The 17,472-nt window shown below is 42.8% G+C and overlaps 1 protein-coding gene across 4 annotated transcripts in view; it reads right to left on the bottom strand.

The window, feature by feature from the left end:
* The window catches only part of CHCHD3 (coiled-coil-helix-coiled-coil-helix domain containing 3), a 286,033-nt gene that overhangs the window by 114,012 nt on the left and 154,549 nt on the right, over window positions 1–17,472 (bottom strand). For all 4 annotated transcript variants that reach the window (XR_014784221.1, XR_014784222.1, XM_084809043.1 and 1 more), the window contains exon 5: window positions 9,577–9,660. Coding sequence is in view for 2 of the 4 variants with exons in the window: in XM_084809043.1 (XP_084665169.1) it covers window positions 9,577–9,660 (84 nt within the window). In the remaining 2 variants the exon portion in view is untranslated. The remainder of the gene's footprint in view (window positions 1–9,576; window positions 9,661–17,472) is intronic.

Here is a 17,472-nt window from a genome sequence, read left to right as displayed (position 1 = left end):
ATACATTTGCAAAGTAGCCCCAGGTTGCTTGCCCCGAATTCTACAACAATGAGTTCTGGGCACAGCAAGTAAGAAAGGAACTTGGCTGCAAGTTCAACCTCCAAATTATTTCAATAACGCTTGTGCAGTTTCTTGGAGGTAAACAGTTACTTCAGCCCCTCAAAAGGACTATATCTGGGGAGCCTGTTATCATATAATAGTATTTCCCAGTGAAATGAATCCAGCTTCCCATTTCATGATGTTGCCTGATATTGCCATTGAAATCCAAAAGAATGCAGTAGGCAACCTCTTAATGAGCAAAGTCTTTTCTCAACTACACAATTCCCTTCTGTCCCAGCTACAACTATCCATGCTCACCAAGAGAAGGTAGGGAGTGATGTTTTTGCAAAACTAAGCACATTTGTGAACTGTCCAGATAAACTGCTGGAAATAAAAAGGTTTCATAGAAAAGTAGAATCATAGAATAGTAGGGTTGGAAGGGGCCTACTAGGCCATCGAGTCTAACCCCCAACAGATTTTCTTCATTATGATACATAAACAGTACCAGAAGTACTGTATTTCCAGATTCTAAAATGCTAGCAAGAATTTGCAGATACCAAGGAGGAACCTTCTGGTGCCAGAAGCTCCTAGGTTCAATCCCTGGCATCTCCAGGTAGGGCTAGAAAGGAATCCTGCCTGAAAATGTGGCGAGCTGCTGCCAGTCAGTGTTGACAATACTGGGCTAGCTGAACTAATTGTCTGACTCTGTATAAGGCAGCTTCCTATGTTTCATGTAGTCTACAGTCAATAGGAAGGCTGGCAAAGAAACAACACCTTCATTCCTTACCATGAAAGTCACTGCGGGGGGGGGGGGGGGATGCACCTCACCCCAAACTTTTAGAAGCCCTAATACGTCTGTTGGCATTTGGCCATTCAGTCACTTAAATGTCATAGCTTAAAGGCTTGAGATAACAATGTACTAAAAAAAATACAAAATCCTGCTAAAATTCAAGATCAGCAGCTAAAAGCTTATACTAAAATCCCAGCCTATGACCAGCAAACCCTAAAACCAGCCTGAACACAAAGAATCCCTAACAACCCTTCCACAAGTTATTTCTTTAATTGGACCTGTAGCTCATCCCATTCCAATGGCTGGGGGTGGGTAACTTTATCCTAATGACTCTAATGACTTATTCCTAGAGATGTGAAGGCCCAGAAAAAAATGGAAAAATATGGGGAAAACCCCAGTTTTTCTAAGGACTGTTTTTATTTTTGTTCTTGAAGAACTAGAAACATTGAAGAGCTTTGGGTTATGAAATATTTTCTTTTAGAATTTAAGATAAGGTGTTTCTATGATGTTACCAAGTTTTTACTCCCTCTGCCCCAAAATGATTTCTAAAAACTATGTAAGAAGACTTTTATAGCAAAGTAGAGATGTACAATGTCTGGAAATACTGAAGCCATGGGGAATTTTTTTTTTTTAATCCTCTCTGTCAGATTCTCAGCACAGTTATTTCTTCCCTTTCTTATTAAAATTATTGACCGAATGTATCTTTTACTGTATCTTTTATCTTTTACATTTTGGGATGCTCCAAGACATGCTCAGTTTCCCAATATGTGAATAAGGTCACCATACCATAATACGGAAGAAAATATACATTCTTGACAGTGTGGATTTTGTTCTATAGAGTCCTGTGTTTCTGGACTTGTCTTCCTCTGCCTCCAGTTCTTCTGGCTTCTAGAATGATTCAGATGTTTCAGGGACTACTTGCTGAAGTTCCCTCTGGTCAGACATAAAGTAGGAATCTAAAATACATTATGTATAACTTGGTTTGTTCATAAAATTAATCGTGTTTGGTATATTAAAATTTAAAAGTATAGTTTTTTCAGACAATTACAAATTTACTGAGTTCACTTTTTAAGTTTTTCAATATAATGATAATTTTATGAGCAAACCATGTTATACACAATATAATTTTGGGAACATAAAGGCTGCTTTACCTTCTTAAAGCAGCCTTTCTCAACCTGGTGCCCTACAGTTGTCTTGGGCTGCTATGGCCAGCATTCCTGACCACTGCCCATCCTGGCTAAGGCTGACAGGAGGTGAAATCCAAAATATCTGAAGGGCACCAGGTTGGGGAAGGCTGTCCTAAAGCAACCAACTGACTTTAGATCCGCACGGAGTACTTAAAAAGTAAGTATTGCTTATTTTCCAATTTTTCCCAAAATTTCCAGGCCCCACCGCCCCCAGGGAAAAATGTTTTTTTCCCATGGCTTCAACATTTCTGGAAATGTTACATCTCTCCTGGTTCCCCTCTTTAACTCCGGCCTTCAAAGCTAGTTTGAATTTTTCAAAAAAACTTGTATCACTTTCCTAAGTTGCACAGGCTCAGGTTTTGGCAAGTCTCCCAGGGAAAGGCAGCTGCCGAGAATGCCTCTGTGTGCCCTTGCAGATGTGATCTGAAGCAGAGATGACATCTATTTCTGAACTTCAAGGGAGAGTTGTCTGCATTTCCAAAGCAAACCCGCCGCACAACAGAAAGGTATTGCATTCACACAGTGGCCAACCAGTTGTCAACAGGAAACCCACAAGCAGTACTTGAGTGCAATAGCACCCTCCTGCCCATGTTCCCCAGCGACTACTTGTCCTACTTGTCCCCTCTATTTCTGATGTTCAGGCATGAGTTGCTTATGAAGCCGTAACGGCATCATCCATATACAAGACAGAGGTATCTGCATGCTTGGGGGAACCCCAAGGTTTGCAGAATTAAAAGAACAATGAACAACCCCAAAACAGCCAAATGAGGACTGAGTATGCTCAGTGGTGACAGAATGCTGAGTTTCGGGGGGGGGGGGCGGATAGGAAGGGGAATGGAATTGGGTATTGTGGAGGGGGGTATGGCCGACTGACTGAAACAGTAAACAGGAGCACTCCACACTACAGTATTTTCTTGCAGGTCCCACTTGTATACCTAAGGAAGCATTCCTCCTTGATCTTAAAAGCCATGAAGGAACACAGGAGTGGACTAGAGACAATCCGTTAGCCAGCGCTTATGAGACATGCAATCCAAAATATCTCTCTGCACATTGCCATAGAGCGAACACAACACCTAAATTCTAAGGAATGTGCTTTCTACCTTTGAAATTATTATGTGACTCATGGATAACATGGTCCTTTTGCTATCTCTGGGCCTGTACATTTAGGGCTTTATAGGTCAGAAATATTTGTGCCGCTTCAGCCAACATTTGCAAGACAGTATTCACCAAAGAAACTATCCAGTTGCTAGATCATTCACCTGTTAATCCTCTGAAAATATGAATACAGCAGAGAGTGCAGGGAAATCTGAAACCTGTGTGGCTTGCATTGTAATAGTTTTGTTCACAGTAAATGTAAACACACACGCGCACACACATCATGGATGATACTTGGCTTGGAAGCTGAATTGTGCATTATCTCTTTTTTCAGAGCACTGGACCTATCACGGCAAAAAACTAGCATTCCTTTCTGAGCCTTGAAGGGGGGTGAGTGGGGGAGAGAAGAGATCATTAAATTATAATTTCTCTGCACAACTGGGATGAGGATTTCCTACCAACAGGATTAATGCGAGCACAAAAATCCAGACTAAAGCAGCTCAGCAGAGAGGAGAGCAGTTTAGTGTCTAGTAAATTTGATTGCTGTGAAAATCCTGACACATCATAATAGCAAAATCCTATTTACTGCAGCAAGCAGGATGGATAATACTGGTTAATAACAGGTATAGTGTGTGCCATCAACTCACAGCTTTACAGTCTGCATGCTCATCTTACTTGAAGGTTAATACTCCTTGACAGGCTATGCAGTAAACCAACGACACAAATGAAGCGCCGATCCTACCAGCTGAAAAGCCTACTTGGAAACACAAGTCATAGGGGGAGAGAAAAAAGAACCAAAACGAATGGATACTATTTCCAGGATTCAAATCTACCTTCTCAGGTCTGATTAGCCTGCGCAAAAATTTACCTGTTGAGGGGAACCACCATCACTGTGCATCTTTTACCCCAAAGGCAGACAAATCTAGTATCAAAATATACCAATCTTCTTCAACGTGGCCAATGGCCATGCTGGCTGGGGATGATGGGAGTTGTAGCACCAACACATCTGGGAGGCACTAGGTTGGGGAAGACTGAAATAAGCCCTTGGAATTATGCAAATTGTGAATCAGCTTACCAATGTTGCCTAACCCATCCTGATTTTAAGACCCATGTTTTCAAAAAGCTAGGAATTGGTCAAGTTGGGGGGAGGGGGAGGGCTAAAAGACTGAAGAAGCAAAGCGGAGGGAACATACATTATGTGTGTGTATATATTAGGTATTATATATTTATGTATTATGTATTTGTCATATGAAATGAGGACTGATTTGGGGATTATTACACTCACAATGTGCTTTTTGTATAGTATATTGGGGTCTTATTATACTGTATATCTTGGTTCAGAGTCCATTCCCAGGCTTGCTACATGGCAGGTGGCTTTTCACTGGTAGCCCATGTTCTCCTACTGTAGGATTTCCAAGCCTGCTAGTTCTAGTTGCCTAGGGAGCAAGCACAAGTCACAGTAGGGACTGAACGACTGGAAAATGCAAGATCTGACTTAAACCCAGATCATCCAGGTCTGTATCCAGTGGATTATCCACTGAATGACACTGGCCCCAATTACGTACATTCTGGCATATGCGTTTGAAACACAGATGATATGTTTTGTCTCAACTGCATGTGCATAATTTTGAAAAATGCTGGGCCCGTGGAGGGCGGGGGGATACTTGGTAATGACAGATAGCTGGTTCTCTTCAATATTTAGCATCTGCATTTTGGAAATGAAGTAACATCACAGCATAATGATGGAGTATCTGGGAGTGTTTTGCTGAGGTCTCCTGCTGAAGGAAAGGCGAGTGCTTCCATTTTAAGCGTCTTCATTATTTCAATCTATTTTCCCATTGATTTGCCATTTCCCATACAAGAATGGCAATTAGCCCACTATGGGCTCCAACTGCATTAGATCCAGCCTTTTATACTGTCAGCTAGTAGGTTTTCATTCAACGTTAAAAAGGAAAGCAAACCCATACCATTCCATCCTCTGCTATTGTGCCTAGCACTGAAAGCTCAGAGGACTTTCTGAGCTGTTGCTCTGATATCAACGTGAATCAAGAGAATTGGATCATATTTTCTCTGGGTCTGAAGAGGAAAATGTCCCTTTAGCACTGATGAATGAATCTCTCTCTTGAAATCTAATGTGGGAAACTCTTAAATAACGAGTTTATAGCCTGAGCAGATATACTGCATGGGAAGGTTATTCTTTAACTCCTTTGTTAAACTATTCCATCTTGCTTAGCTGCCATGGGGTGTTCAATAACTCACAACTTATATGCCATCACTGACCTACAAATACCAGCAGCTGTTTGGGGAATCACTTTCGTTCGTTCTTTTTTTTTTTTTAAGTATCAAGGGGTTTGCTCCTTTTTTTGTGCACATAAACCATATTTATGGATGGCTATTGCCCCTGAGAACAGAATTGTTTATCGCAGCTGTCACTGATGCAGAGTCACTTTGTCCGGTATAATCCTCACCAAAAGGTTGGTGTATCTTCACTCCAGCCTCTCAAATATTTTCAGAATGACAGCCGTCATCTGGCAGTGAATATGTATAATAACTCTGCTCTAGAAGGAGCATCCTGTGCTGACACTAATCTGTTCTGTTGTCACCTTCCGTTATTATCAATAACTGCAGTAGTATCTCTGCTGCGAAAAGAAACATGAATATGAAACTGCTAATTGAAAAAAGCTAATAAAAAGAGCCAATTAATTATATAGAGGAGCTCTGACACTCAGTGATATGATATACACAAATGCCACCTCACAGGAATCAAGGTGCTTTATCTAAGAATCGGTTTAGGATTAAATTAGCATTCGTTGCCAGTACGATCAGTGTTTGCTTGGTTGCTTTTTGTTTTATGAAGTACTTGAGCTCAAGCCTCCCTTGAAGGCACAGCATCTGCTTGGTAGTACTGGGGATGCACTTTGATCGTTGCACGGCAGAGCCCAGCTCAGCGGCAGTGCATACGCCTTGCACGCAGGAGGTGCTAGACTGAATCCATGGCATCTCCAGCTAGGGCTTAGAAAGACACCCTAGAGAGCCAATACCAGTCAGGGTGGGCAATGGTGAGCTAAATGGACCAGCGGTCTGACTCAGTGAATGAATGAATGAATGAATGAGTGAGTGAGTGAATGAGTGAATGAGTGAATGAGTGAATGAATGAATGAATGAATGAGTGAATGAATGAATGAGTGAATGAATGAGTGAGTGAATGAGTGAGTGAGTGAGTGAGTGAGTGAATGAGTGAATGAATGAATGAATGAGTGAATGAATGAATGAGTGAGTGAGTGAATGAGTGAGTGAATGAATGAGTGAGTGAGTGAGTGAGTGAGTGAATGAGTGAATGAATGAATGAGTGAGTGAGTGAGTGAGTGAGTGAATGAGTGAATGAATGAGTGAATGAGTGAATGAGTGAATGAATGAGTGAATGAGTGAATGAGTGAATGAATGAGTGAGTGAGTGAGTGAGTGAATGAGTGAGTGAGTGAATGAGTGAGTGAATGAATGAATGAGTGAATGAATGAATGAATGAATGAATGAATGAGTGAATGAATGAGTGAGTGAGTGAGTGAGTGAATGAGTGAGTGAGTGAATGAGTGAGTGAGTGAGTGAGTGAGTGAATGAGTGAATGAGTGAATGAATGAATGAGTGAATGAGTGAATGAGTGAATGAGTGAATGAATGAGTGAATGAGTGAATCAATGAATGAGTGAATGAGTGAATGAGTGAATGAATGAGTGAATGAGTGAATCAATGAATGAATGAATGAATGAATGAGTGAATGAATGAGTGAGTGAGTGAGTGAGTGAGTGAATGAATGAATGAGTGAATGAATGAGTGAGTGAGTGAGTGAGTGAGTGAATGAGTGAATGAGTGAATGAGTGAATGAGTGAGTGAGTGAGTGAATGAGTGAATGAATGAATGAATGAGTGAATGAATGAATGAGTGAATGAATGAGTGAGTGAGTGAGTGAATGAGTGAATGAGTGAATGAATGAATGAGTGAATGAATGAGTGAATGAGTGAATGAATGAATGAGTGAATGAGTGAATGAATGAATGAGTGAATGAGTGAATGAATGAGTGAATGAGTGAATGAATGAATGAGTGAATGAGTGAATGAATGAATGAATGAGTGAATGAGTGAATGAGTGAATGAGTGAATGAATGAGTGAATGAATGAGTGAGTGAGTGAGTGAGTGAGTGAGTGAGTGCCAGGCAGCTTCCTATGTTTCACTGACCACTATGCCATGCTGTCTCTCCTCCTCACAAGTGAAACTGGGCAAAACGTTTACGCCTCCTTGACTAAAATGTGACTCTGCCATCCATTTTAGACAGAAGTGCATAACAATACGAAGCACTGAAGAGAAACTTCCAGTCCGTGTTAAAGAGGTCTAGGTGCTAATTCCTGAAGTCACAACATTCCTTTTTTTAAAAGTTTCACTGTTCCCTCTGTGGTTGCAGCACACATCTAGAGACAAGTGGCCACAGTGACTTGGAGTGCCTTCTACCAGCTTCAGCTAGTACGCCAGCTACAGCATCTCCTGGACAGGGCTGGCTTGACCACAGGGGTACAGGTGCTAGTAACCTCAAGACTGGATTACTGCACCATCTTCTGCGTGGGGCTGCCATTGAAGTTGGTCCAGAAGCTGCAGGTAGTGCAGAATGGAATAGTTCGGGTGTTGCCGGGAGCTGCCCCTTTTCAGCACCTCTGATGAGGTAGGTACATTGGCTGCCACTGGGCCAGGCTTATGGTTTTGTTATCGGTGCATAAAACCCTAAACAACTTGGGACAAGGATACCTGAAAGTGAGCCTTCTCCCTTATCAACCTGTCTGGTCAATGAGGTCACTGAATGAGGAACCTGGTGGCTCCGCATGGATCTGACCTGAGGTCTATTTAGAGTCCACACAGAGCAGAGCTTTTAATGTGCTGGCTCCCTCTCTGTGGAATTCACTGGCATTTGATGTCAGGCAGGCACCAACATTGCACTGTTTTGGGCTTCTGCTAAAGATGTTTTTATTTAGGCAAGCGTTCCCCAAGTTCAAGGCCAGCCATGGTCATATTGGTATACTTTCATTTTAATTTTTTACGCTTTGTATTTTGATCCCCCTCTTTTTTTACCACTTGGGAATCTTTTTTAGATGTTGTTAATAAATAATAAACATATGTTAAGAATCCCTCATAACAGATTGCAGGGATACTGGCTGAGAGTCTACCATGCTTTCTCCTGGCAACGAATTTACTTTTCTCTGCCCACTTCCTTGTTCTTTTTCCCTTTTCTCTCTTTTGAGTATTCTTAATGTTGAGCCAGAGTAAGAATTCTGTGAAACTCAAAACCAGTCAACCTGATTTGTGATTTTTAGCTGGTCCTGATCAAGGTCTTATGTTTCTGTTCCTGTGGCAAGCAAACAAGGGGGAAGGGCAGCTATCTCACCATAACAGGCATCTTAAGTTCTTTAGATTAAAAAAGCCAAAGTATAACGAACATCAGGCAGAAGAACAATATCAAGAAGTCCCATGAGAATCACCCTTAGAGACGTGGACTACACGCTAGTCTGAGCCATCCATGTGTCCAAGTTGAACAGCCAGGCATCCCAGAATAGCCTGTAAAGGCTGGACCACAAGTGTGGAACTCCTTTTCCTGGGAGGCTCGCCAAAATGCAGGTCTCCACATTTTCTGAAAAAGTCGCCAGGCTTGTCCATTTTGAGCTGATGTTTTGAGCCAGTGAAACAGGTTAATGCTGTCACTATGAGGTCTCTTTACGTCAACCCTAATGAAGGAGACGAAGGAGAAGACCCAAAGCTTTCTGATTTTGTGAACCGGTCAGAGAGCTTCAGCTATGGGGCAGTATAGAAATATAATAAATGAAAATGAAATGAATTTACAAAGGCCTTCTCTCTCCACCCCCTGCGCCACACCTTTATTTATTATTAATTTAGAAGATAAATACCCTGCCCTGAAATTTTATTTATTTATTTCTATGCCGCCCAATAGCCGAAGCGCTCTTGGTGGTTCACAAAAATTAAAACCACAAAGTGTTTCAAATAACGCTCGATGGCTTTCAAAAGACTGTAATAATACACACACACACCCCAATCCCACGCTGCCCGGCAGCCCTTAAGGCTCCTGGCTAACAGATGTGATCCAAGCAGGCTTTCCATCAGTTCTATAACCCCAGGGCAAATGGCAGTCGGAGCAGAATTCTTTTTAGCAGGGCTAGGTGTGAATCAAACTCCCTGCAACTGCTCCTTCTCTGGTTGATGGATGGGGCCAGGTTGGTCTCCACCTTGTGATAACGTTCTCCCTAGGAGGCAGGAAATGCAACCTTCCAGTCACCTTTGGTCCCATGGCTGGTGTTAGAGGCGTAGTATGCGTCCCATCAGCTCTGCACATTTAAAAAGTGGCCAAAAACTAAGTGTCTAACAGGAATTAACAGCAAAGCCCTTCATTAGAAGAGAATAAGCTCTCTCACCCTCTCTTCCAGTCGAGCCAGCTGCTCTTTGTAGTAAGTATCATGCTTCTTCAGCTCTCTGTCTTTCTCTTCCAGCTGCTTGGCCTAAAAAAAGCATCACAACACACACAAACACACAAAAGAGAGAAAACTGGATCAAGAAAAAGCAAACTCCAGCAAAGCAAAAGTCGGGTATATATTATGCCTGTTAACTCTTACATGGAGATTGAAGCCTGCAGCCTGTATGGTTCTGCCAAGACAGTATATTAATAAGATCATGATTGGAGCATTGAGAAAGTTGAGTGCTTGCCTATTGTATTTCCCTGTTTGTCAACAGCTGTGCCACAGTTCATCCAAACGGATCTAGGAAGAGTCACAAGACAGTGCCAAGCAAACAGCACTGAAACAAATTCCTTAGTGAAAGACAGGTACTATGGATCCTAAAAGAAAATGACAGATTTGGAAACCAACAATAAGGTGGCCAGAATGCAATGAAATTCCTGGAATAGGCATTTAAAAAAAATATTTGGATGATTATGTACTCAAATGCACAACTCACCCCAAATTTCTGAGCTGTCAGTGTCCAATTAGATGGCTAAAACCAGCACCCACTCAAGTAAAAAGTTTAATGTCTATGACACAGGTCACTTTTATACTATACATGTGAACTACTTCCAAACTGTTTTAAGTCCAGTCAGCACTCCCACTTTTTCCTGGTAACTGTTGTTTGTGAAAAGGCTGCCAGGGCTGTTAGCCTGGAGGCAGGCAGATGGTTTAGAGGGGATATGCAGTAAACCTGCACCTCAGTCTGAACTGTGGCAACATGTTTTCCAGACTGAGCAAGGCGGTAGCTTTACTGACCCTAATGGCAAACCAGGGGAACAGCTGCAGGACTACCTTCTGGCTATCCACATCAGGTTTCCCCAACCTGATGCCCTGCAGATGTGTTGGACTGTATCTCCCACAATCCTATGCCAACAAAGCCACATGGCTGAGGATTGTGGGAGTTGTAGTCAAACACATCTGCAGAGCACCAAGCTGGGCAGGCTGATCTACAGTGCTGGTGTGCTTTGCAGCAGAGATCAAGCCAGCAATTTCCTCTGCTTGCAGGCTGCCATGGTGGTGCAGGAGAAAGGCTACCGTGCGCCGCCAGCTGTCCTCATTTGAACCCCCTTGCAGCCCCAGACAAGAGTGCTGGGAATTCCCAGTTAGAATCTCCTCTATTCCGTGCCGGATGACAATTGTTTCTCAGCAGTAACTAAGAAAAGAACAAGTTACATTAGCCAAAACTGTTTTAGGATTGTATCAAAGATATGCCTCCCCAAGACAGCAAGATTACTCAAATCCTTGAAAGTCTATGAAGTCTGGATCATTATCCTTTTAAACACAAAACAGCTCCAAGAAAACCACCACTAGTTATCAAATACTTTGGGGAAGCTTTAATGTTTGCGACGCAGGTGCGAGAGAGACTGATACATCCTCACACATTTTAAGCTAAAGCATTAGTCTCTCATCGCTGAATATTTTTGCTTGCAAAGTTTCCCTCATTGCTGATCAAAAAGGTAGTTTTAGTCCCGTCCCCCCCGCCACTCCCTGGGCTCCCTCCCAGAGTAGGCTACATAGGAGAAATGAGGCTTGTAAAGTACAGTCCTTGAGAGTAGAATGGTTATCAAGGGATCAGTAAGAGGACATGGAACATTGCACCTCTAGGATCCCAGTGAAATGTCATCCCAAACCAGGGTGGATAAAAAAAATAAATTAAATCTTTTTTGTACTATTTTTTTTAGTATTAGTTTCTCCCAAAGAACACTTGGATTTCCTCCTCCTCCTCGCTATTGTTATTACATTTCTATAGTGCCCAATAGTCAAAGCTCTCTGGTTGGTTCAGAACATGGATAATATTAAATAATCTGAATATAAAAATGTTAATCCTACAGCTAAATCTGAAACCTGAAAGAATGCCTCCTGCTAGATTCACTGAGTTAAAGGTTTTTCTATGTAAATGAAGAGCCAATCTGAACACTTTTCAAATATAAATATTTACACTCTACCTAACAAACACAGGCACTTCATGTTCACCTTATGAAAATAAACTGCTTTCTTTCTTTTTCTTTCTTTCTTTCGTTTCTCTCTCTCTCTCTCTCTCTTTTGCTTTCCTCCTTATTTTTTTTCTTCCCCAGAATACTGTAATGTTGGAAACTGTAGATTTTGACCACGTTGTTGGTATTGTTTATTTCACTTATAAAAAATAAAATAAATATAGATTAAAAAAATGAAAATAAACTGCTCTAGTTTGCCCAGGAACTTCTCTGCTCTACTTCTTGCTTTGATGTATCAGTCCTAGGGTATTTGTTTTTGTTTGCTACTTCGCTTTTGTGAGGGTAAAGCTGTACCACGGCAGAGAGAAGCAGAAAAGAGCAACACTGGAAAGAAGAACAGAAGACAAAGTTGTCCAGCGTGCAAGTTCCTATTTTCTCACATTTAGCCTCACAAGGCGTTATGGCTGCTAAGAAAGACCCTATAAGGTAGCCTGCTCCAGCCTCATGCATCCAGATGCTTCAAACTACAACTCTCATCATCCTGACCATTACCCCTGCTGGCTACCTCTGATGGGAGTTGAAGTCCAAAACACCTGGAAGGCACCAGTTTGGGGAAGGCTGCTACATGGGAATATTTTGAAGACGCTGTCAAGGGCTCCTTGGAGGCCTCTTTCAGTCTAATCCAGTAGCCAAGTCCAGACACAGACAAAGGAATTCCTTTCAAAGCTTTATTCTTCTTTTACAACTTAACAACTATACCGATTGCAACTAGATCTGAGCAGCACAGTACCTATGCCCTAAGTTGGAACAGTTGGTCCCCGTTTGAAAGGGAATTACTGGCAGACCCCTGAACTTAAGGACTAGGGAGAGTCCCTCCCCTTTTCCCTTGGAGCCTCTGGGCGCAGCCGTTGTTTGCGTGCCAACCTGGCATTACGCCTCCTTTCCGCGCCCTCCATCTGGCGCCGCTCTCTGCATCTGCGTCGTGCATCCACCAAGTCTGCTATCTGTGCTTGGTCACTCCCTGGACTGCTAACTAAACTAGGAATGCTGGTGGGAGGAATCTCCGTCAGCTGTTGGTCCTGGGAAAGAGGAGCGCGCTCCTCTCCCAGGAGCGACTGCTCTTCCTCAGAATCAGAACTACTCTGGAATTCTATGGGCTCAGTGTCCACCCTGACAGACATTCCCTCTATAGATAGAAAGGAAAGCTTGTAGGACATACACAGTCCACCAAACAGATGCAAGGCTTGGTTGTATGAATTCATCAACAGTGTAAATAATACTCTAGATGTAAATTAACATGGTTCAGTAAATCAGATCTGCAGCACTGTTTGGGAAATATATAAAGTAAAATCAATGGGAAACCTGATTTAATGATCTAAACTGGGCTTTTTTCTTGCTGATTTAAGTTATGATTTAAACCAGTGATTTATCTGAAGTATTCTTATGCCACTCCTCAATCCAAAAGTCTCTGATTTAAATTACCTTGATTTAAATCAACCCACCATGTCCTAAATTGCCATCATCTAAATCAGCCTCCCCCAAACTGGTGCCCTCCAAATGTTTTGGACTACAGCCCCATCATCTTTGACCACTGATCATACTGGCTGGTGCTGATGGGAGTTGGTTGTCCAAAGTCTAGAGGACACCAGGTTGGGGAAGGCTGGGTTAAACCTTCCATAAAGCAGGTTTCTGGTCATCACTGTGCCCATTTCAGCCAGACAGCTCTCATGACAAAATTCACCACTGGTACACTTGTTCTGGCAAAACCATACAGGAAGCTGAAGGAAATGAAGCCTTACTCCTCAACAGCCTCACATTCCCACTAGACATAGGGCAAAGAACAGACAGGAAACCTAAAGGTATATCTGATCTGCGCATACAGCAGGCTGAGAAACTCGCTGCTTATTATTATTATTATTATTATTATTATTATTATTATTATTAACATTTATGTCCTGCCTTTTTTCCTCCTTAAGTAACCCAAGGCAACGTACATAACCCTCCTCCTCTCCATGTTATCCTCACAACAACACCCTGTAAGGTAGGTTGGGCTGAGAGTCTGTGACTGGCCCAGAGTCACCCAGTGAGTTTCCATGGCCGAGTGGGGGCTAGAACCCAGATGTCCCGACTCCCAGTCCAACACTCTCACCACTACACCACACTGGCTCCCACTGTAGAGTATATCTAACATTCTCAAAGTGTGGGAGAGCCCTCCTTAGGGAAGTTTAAGATGTTGCTGGGGTCTTTAATAAGCTTCTCTCCCCCCACTGAAATCTGCACCATTTTGGTCTTTCCTCTGTTATTTACTACGAAAATCTCTCTGTTGCTTTATGCTTCTTCTAATAAAGAACTGCCACGTTTGGAGTAACATCACTGGTCTGTCTAGCCCAGTGATGACTACTCTTACTGGCAATGGCGCTCTAAGGTCTCAGGTGGGTGGGGGTTTTCTGAGCCCTGTTACCTGAAATCTTCTAACTGGAGATGTTGAGGATCGAATCTGGGGCTTGCTACATGCAAAGCATGTTCTCTACCACTGAGCACTGGGCCCTCCCATAAAATATGACGCTACCTTACACAGAGTCGCACTATTGGCTTCTCTAGCCCAGCACGTCTATTCTGTTTCCCTCTTGTTTGAAGGGGCTGACGGAGGTACTATGATTCTGGTACTTTGGCTTTGTTACACCTGAAGAGGCTAAAAAACTCCTTGGTTTGTGGAGGCTTACCTCTGACAATGTTTGAGAATTCCTATATGGGGGGGGGGGCATCAACAGAATAATTTATTTGTTTAGAACTTATCCCCTTAATGAATGGTGGCTTTGCTCCTACCCTAGCCATAACCTAGACAGGCCTTCCTCACCTTGAGAATCACTATTCCTGCACATAGCTTTTGTTGTCTGTGATGTATATTCTGCATTGCTTATTGGAACTCTTGACTGCATTGCTTACCTTAATTTCCATCTCCTGGAAGCATGTAAATCCAGAAAACAAAGCCATGAACTTAGAACACAAACAGGATATAAATAGAACCCAAAAAATGTGCAAGACACATGCTAATTCTCACAGTTGTGGCCACCTAGATAACTTGCCCAGCAAAGTTGGGAACAAAACAAAAAGTGTGGCTGTGATACAAAAATTAATGGGCAACATTCTCAAATCTTTTAAAGTACAAAAGACCAGACTAGATAATCCTAGTACTGGGGGCTGATTGCACAATAGGTAAATAAGCAGAGGCGTGGCAAAATACAAATTGGATCACAGGAAGGGTATTTTGAATTTGGTCCCAACTTAGGGCAAGTTTTGCCATCAAGTCTCTCTAGTTGTGTCTGCCCACAATTACTTTTTAAAAGATTTCCAGACCCTCCATAATTTCACAGATGAAAAAAGGAGCACAATATGGACTGCTCTACCATAAAATGTTATTTTTTAAATTTATAATTAAACTTCTATCCCACAATTTTCTCTCCAAGTGAGACACTCAAGGTGGTTAACAAAAACAGGCCCAAAATAGTACAATAAATTAAAATACAATAATACAGCAAAGTAACACTCAACGTTAAAATAGCATAAAGACAAAACTGAGAGGAGCCAGAATTAAAGAACACCACATTATCACAAGACAGCCAGCAGTCTAACCTCTCAGGGAAGGAGTTCCAGATATGGGGTGCTGCCACTAAAAAAACTCAGTTGTGTATTGTCAGCAACCATGACTCCGAAAGCAGGGGAATAGACCACAATAGCTTCATGGAGCCTCCATGTTTAGAGGCAGTATACCTCTGCATACCAGACTTTCAGAACAAACAGGGATGGAGTACCTGTGGGCTCCCAGGAGGCACGGCGAGAAACAAGACACTGGATTAGGTGGGCCTTTCAGCTGAGCCAGCAGGGTTCTCATGGTCTTGCCTATTTTTCACACCCCTATTCTCTCAGCAAGGATCAGAGGATGCTTCTCTTATGCACTGCTGAACCCTCTTCTTTGCATGCTAAACACTATATTCATGACCCTCACTGACTGAGAAACAAAGAAGGTAGCTTATTTGGTTCAAAATACACTAGGCAAACCAGCAAGCATGACCAATGGTCAGGGATTATGGAAGCTGTAGTCCAAAACATTTGGTGGGCAACAGGTTGCCCAGCCCTGTGTAGATGAATGTAATAATCCTATAATACGCTATCAACAGTACAAAGAGAACCTGACCAGCTGCAGTATGTGAAACGGCAGCTAAGATGCCTTAGTGTTCTTGTGTGTATTTGTGCACTAGAGTCAGGACGAATCTACTACCCCAGAGCCAGCTGAAACTTGAAGAACAGCAACTCTTAACAACTCACACTAACAAACATTTTGGAAGGCGTCTCCAAAATCTGTGGCATAGGCCGAACAGGAGTAGTGTTTACCAAGGAAAGGTATGAGAAGATTAAAGGTGTCCCCAACCAGTCGTGTCCGACTAAAAGGTGCGGTGCTCATCCCCGTTTCTAAGCCGAAGAGCCAGTGCTGTCAGAAGACGCTTCCGTGGCCATGTGGCCAGCATGACTGAACACCGAGGTGCACGGAACGCTGTTACCTTTCCCGCCGAGGCGGTACCTATTTATCTACTTGCAATTTCTTGCTTTCGAACTGCTAGGTTGGCAGAAGCTGGGACTGAAGACGGGAGCTCACTCCGTCACGCAGCACTCAGGTCTCGAACTGCTGACCTGCCGACCTTCCAGTCTGCAGTTCAGCGTTTTAACCACTAAGCCACCGCGGCCCATGAGAAGATTAGGACCATCCTAATACATGGGGATCCTTGGAGATTATGGGTTTCAGCAGCCCCATTCTCTCCCCACTCCTTTGCCAAGAGAGAGAGCTCAAGAAGTGAAGTCAATAGAGTGGAAACTGGCAGAAAGTCACAAAGCAATTTGAATTTCCAACATTCACAGCTCTAGGAAATTTAAGACTATAACAAAACAAAGGAAAAGGTCAGGTATGCATAGTAAGTGACTATGGGAAGGCTGCAAGGTACCTAATCACAAACAAATTCTCCTCACCAACTTCAACAGATCAATTAAAAGCAATTGCCTGGACCTCTCAGAAGGGAAACAAAAGCAGCAAATTAACAGGCTCGCTGCTGTGGAACGAGAGAGAGCACAAGAGGAAATTAAAGGATTTCTAAACTTTAGGAAGTAGAACACACAAACATCCCTCACCTTGTAAGACACAATCCTGGTTCATCCACACATTTTCATCAAGGAATGTCTTTTTACTTGATTATTCAGCAGTTCATGAAATGTGTGAACTGGTTCCATTGAAAAGCATTAGGTGACGGGTGACATGAAAGCTCTCACAGTCGTGTTTGATCTGGGGTGGTACATTCACACATGCAAGTCAACCCTGAATGCCACAGTGATCAAGTGATGAACACGCATGTGTGAACCAGCCCATGCATGAAGCCCTGTCTTTCCCCATCCCATCCACAGTTTGCTTCAAATGAGGATTGTTGTTTATTCGGTCAGTCGCTTCCGACTATTCGTGACTTCATGGACCAGCCCACGCCAGAGCTTCCTGTTGGCCATCTCCACCCCCAGCTCCCCCAAGGTCGAGTCCGTCACCTCCTGAATATCATCCATCCATCTTGCCCTTGGTCGGCCCCTCTTCCTTTGGCCTTCCACTTTCCCTAGCAGCAGCATCTTCTCCAGGGTGTCCTGTCTTCTCATGATGTGGTCAAAGTACTTCAGTTTTACCTTTAATATCATTTCCTCAAGTGAGCAGTCTGGCTTTATTTCCTGGAGTATGGACTGGTTTGATCTTCTTGCAGTCCAAGGCGCTCTCAGAATTTTCCTCCAGCACCACAGTTCAAAAGCATCTATCTTCCTTCGCTCAGCCTTCCTTATGGTCCAGCTCTTG

This window comes from Heloderma suspectum, chromosome 7, assembly GCF_057233095.1.
Source record: "Heloderma suspectum isolate Gila_16-S chromosome 7, 16-S_ref, whole genome shotgun sequence".
Taxonomy (NCBI): Eukaryota; Metazoa; Chordata; class Lepidosauria; order Squamata; family Helodermatidae; genus Heloderma; species Heloderma suspectum.
Note: the sequence above shows the minus strand (reverse complement) of the source record. Positions and strands in the feature narration are given on the sequence as shown.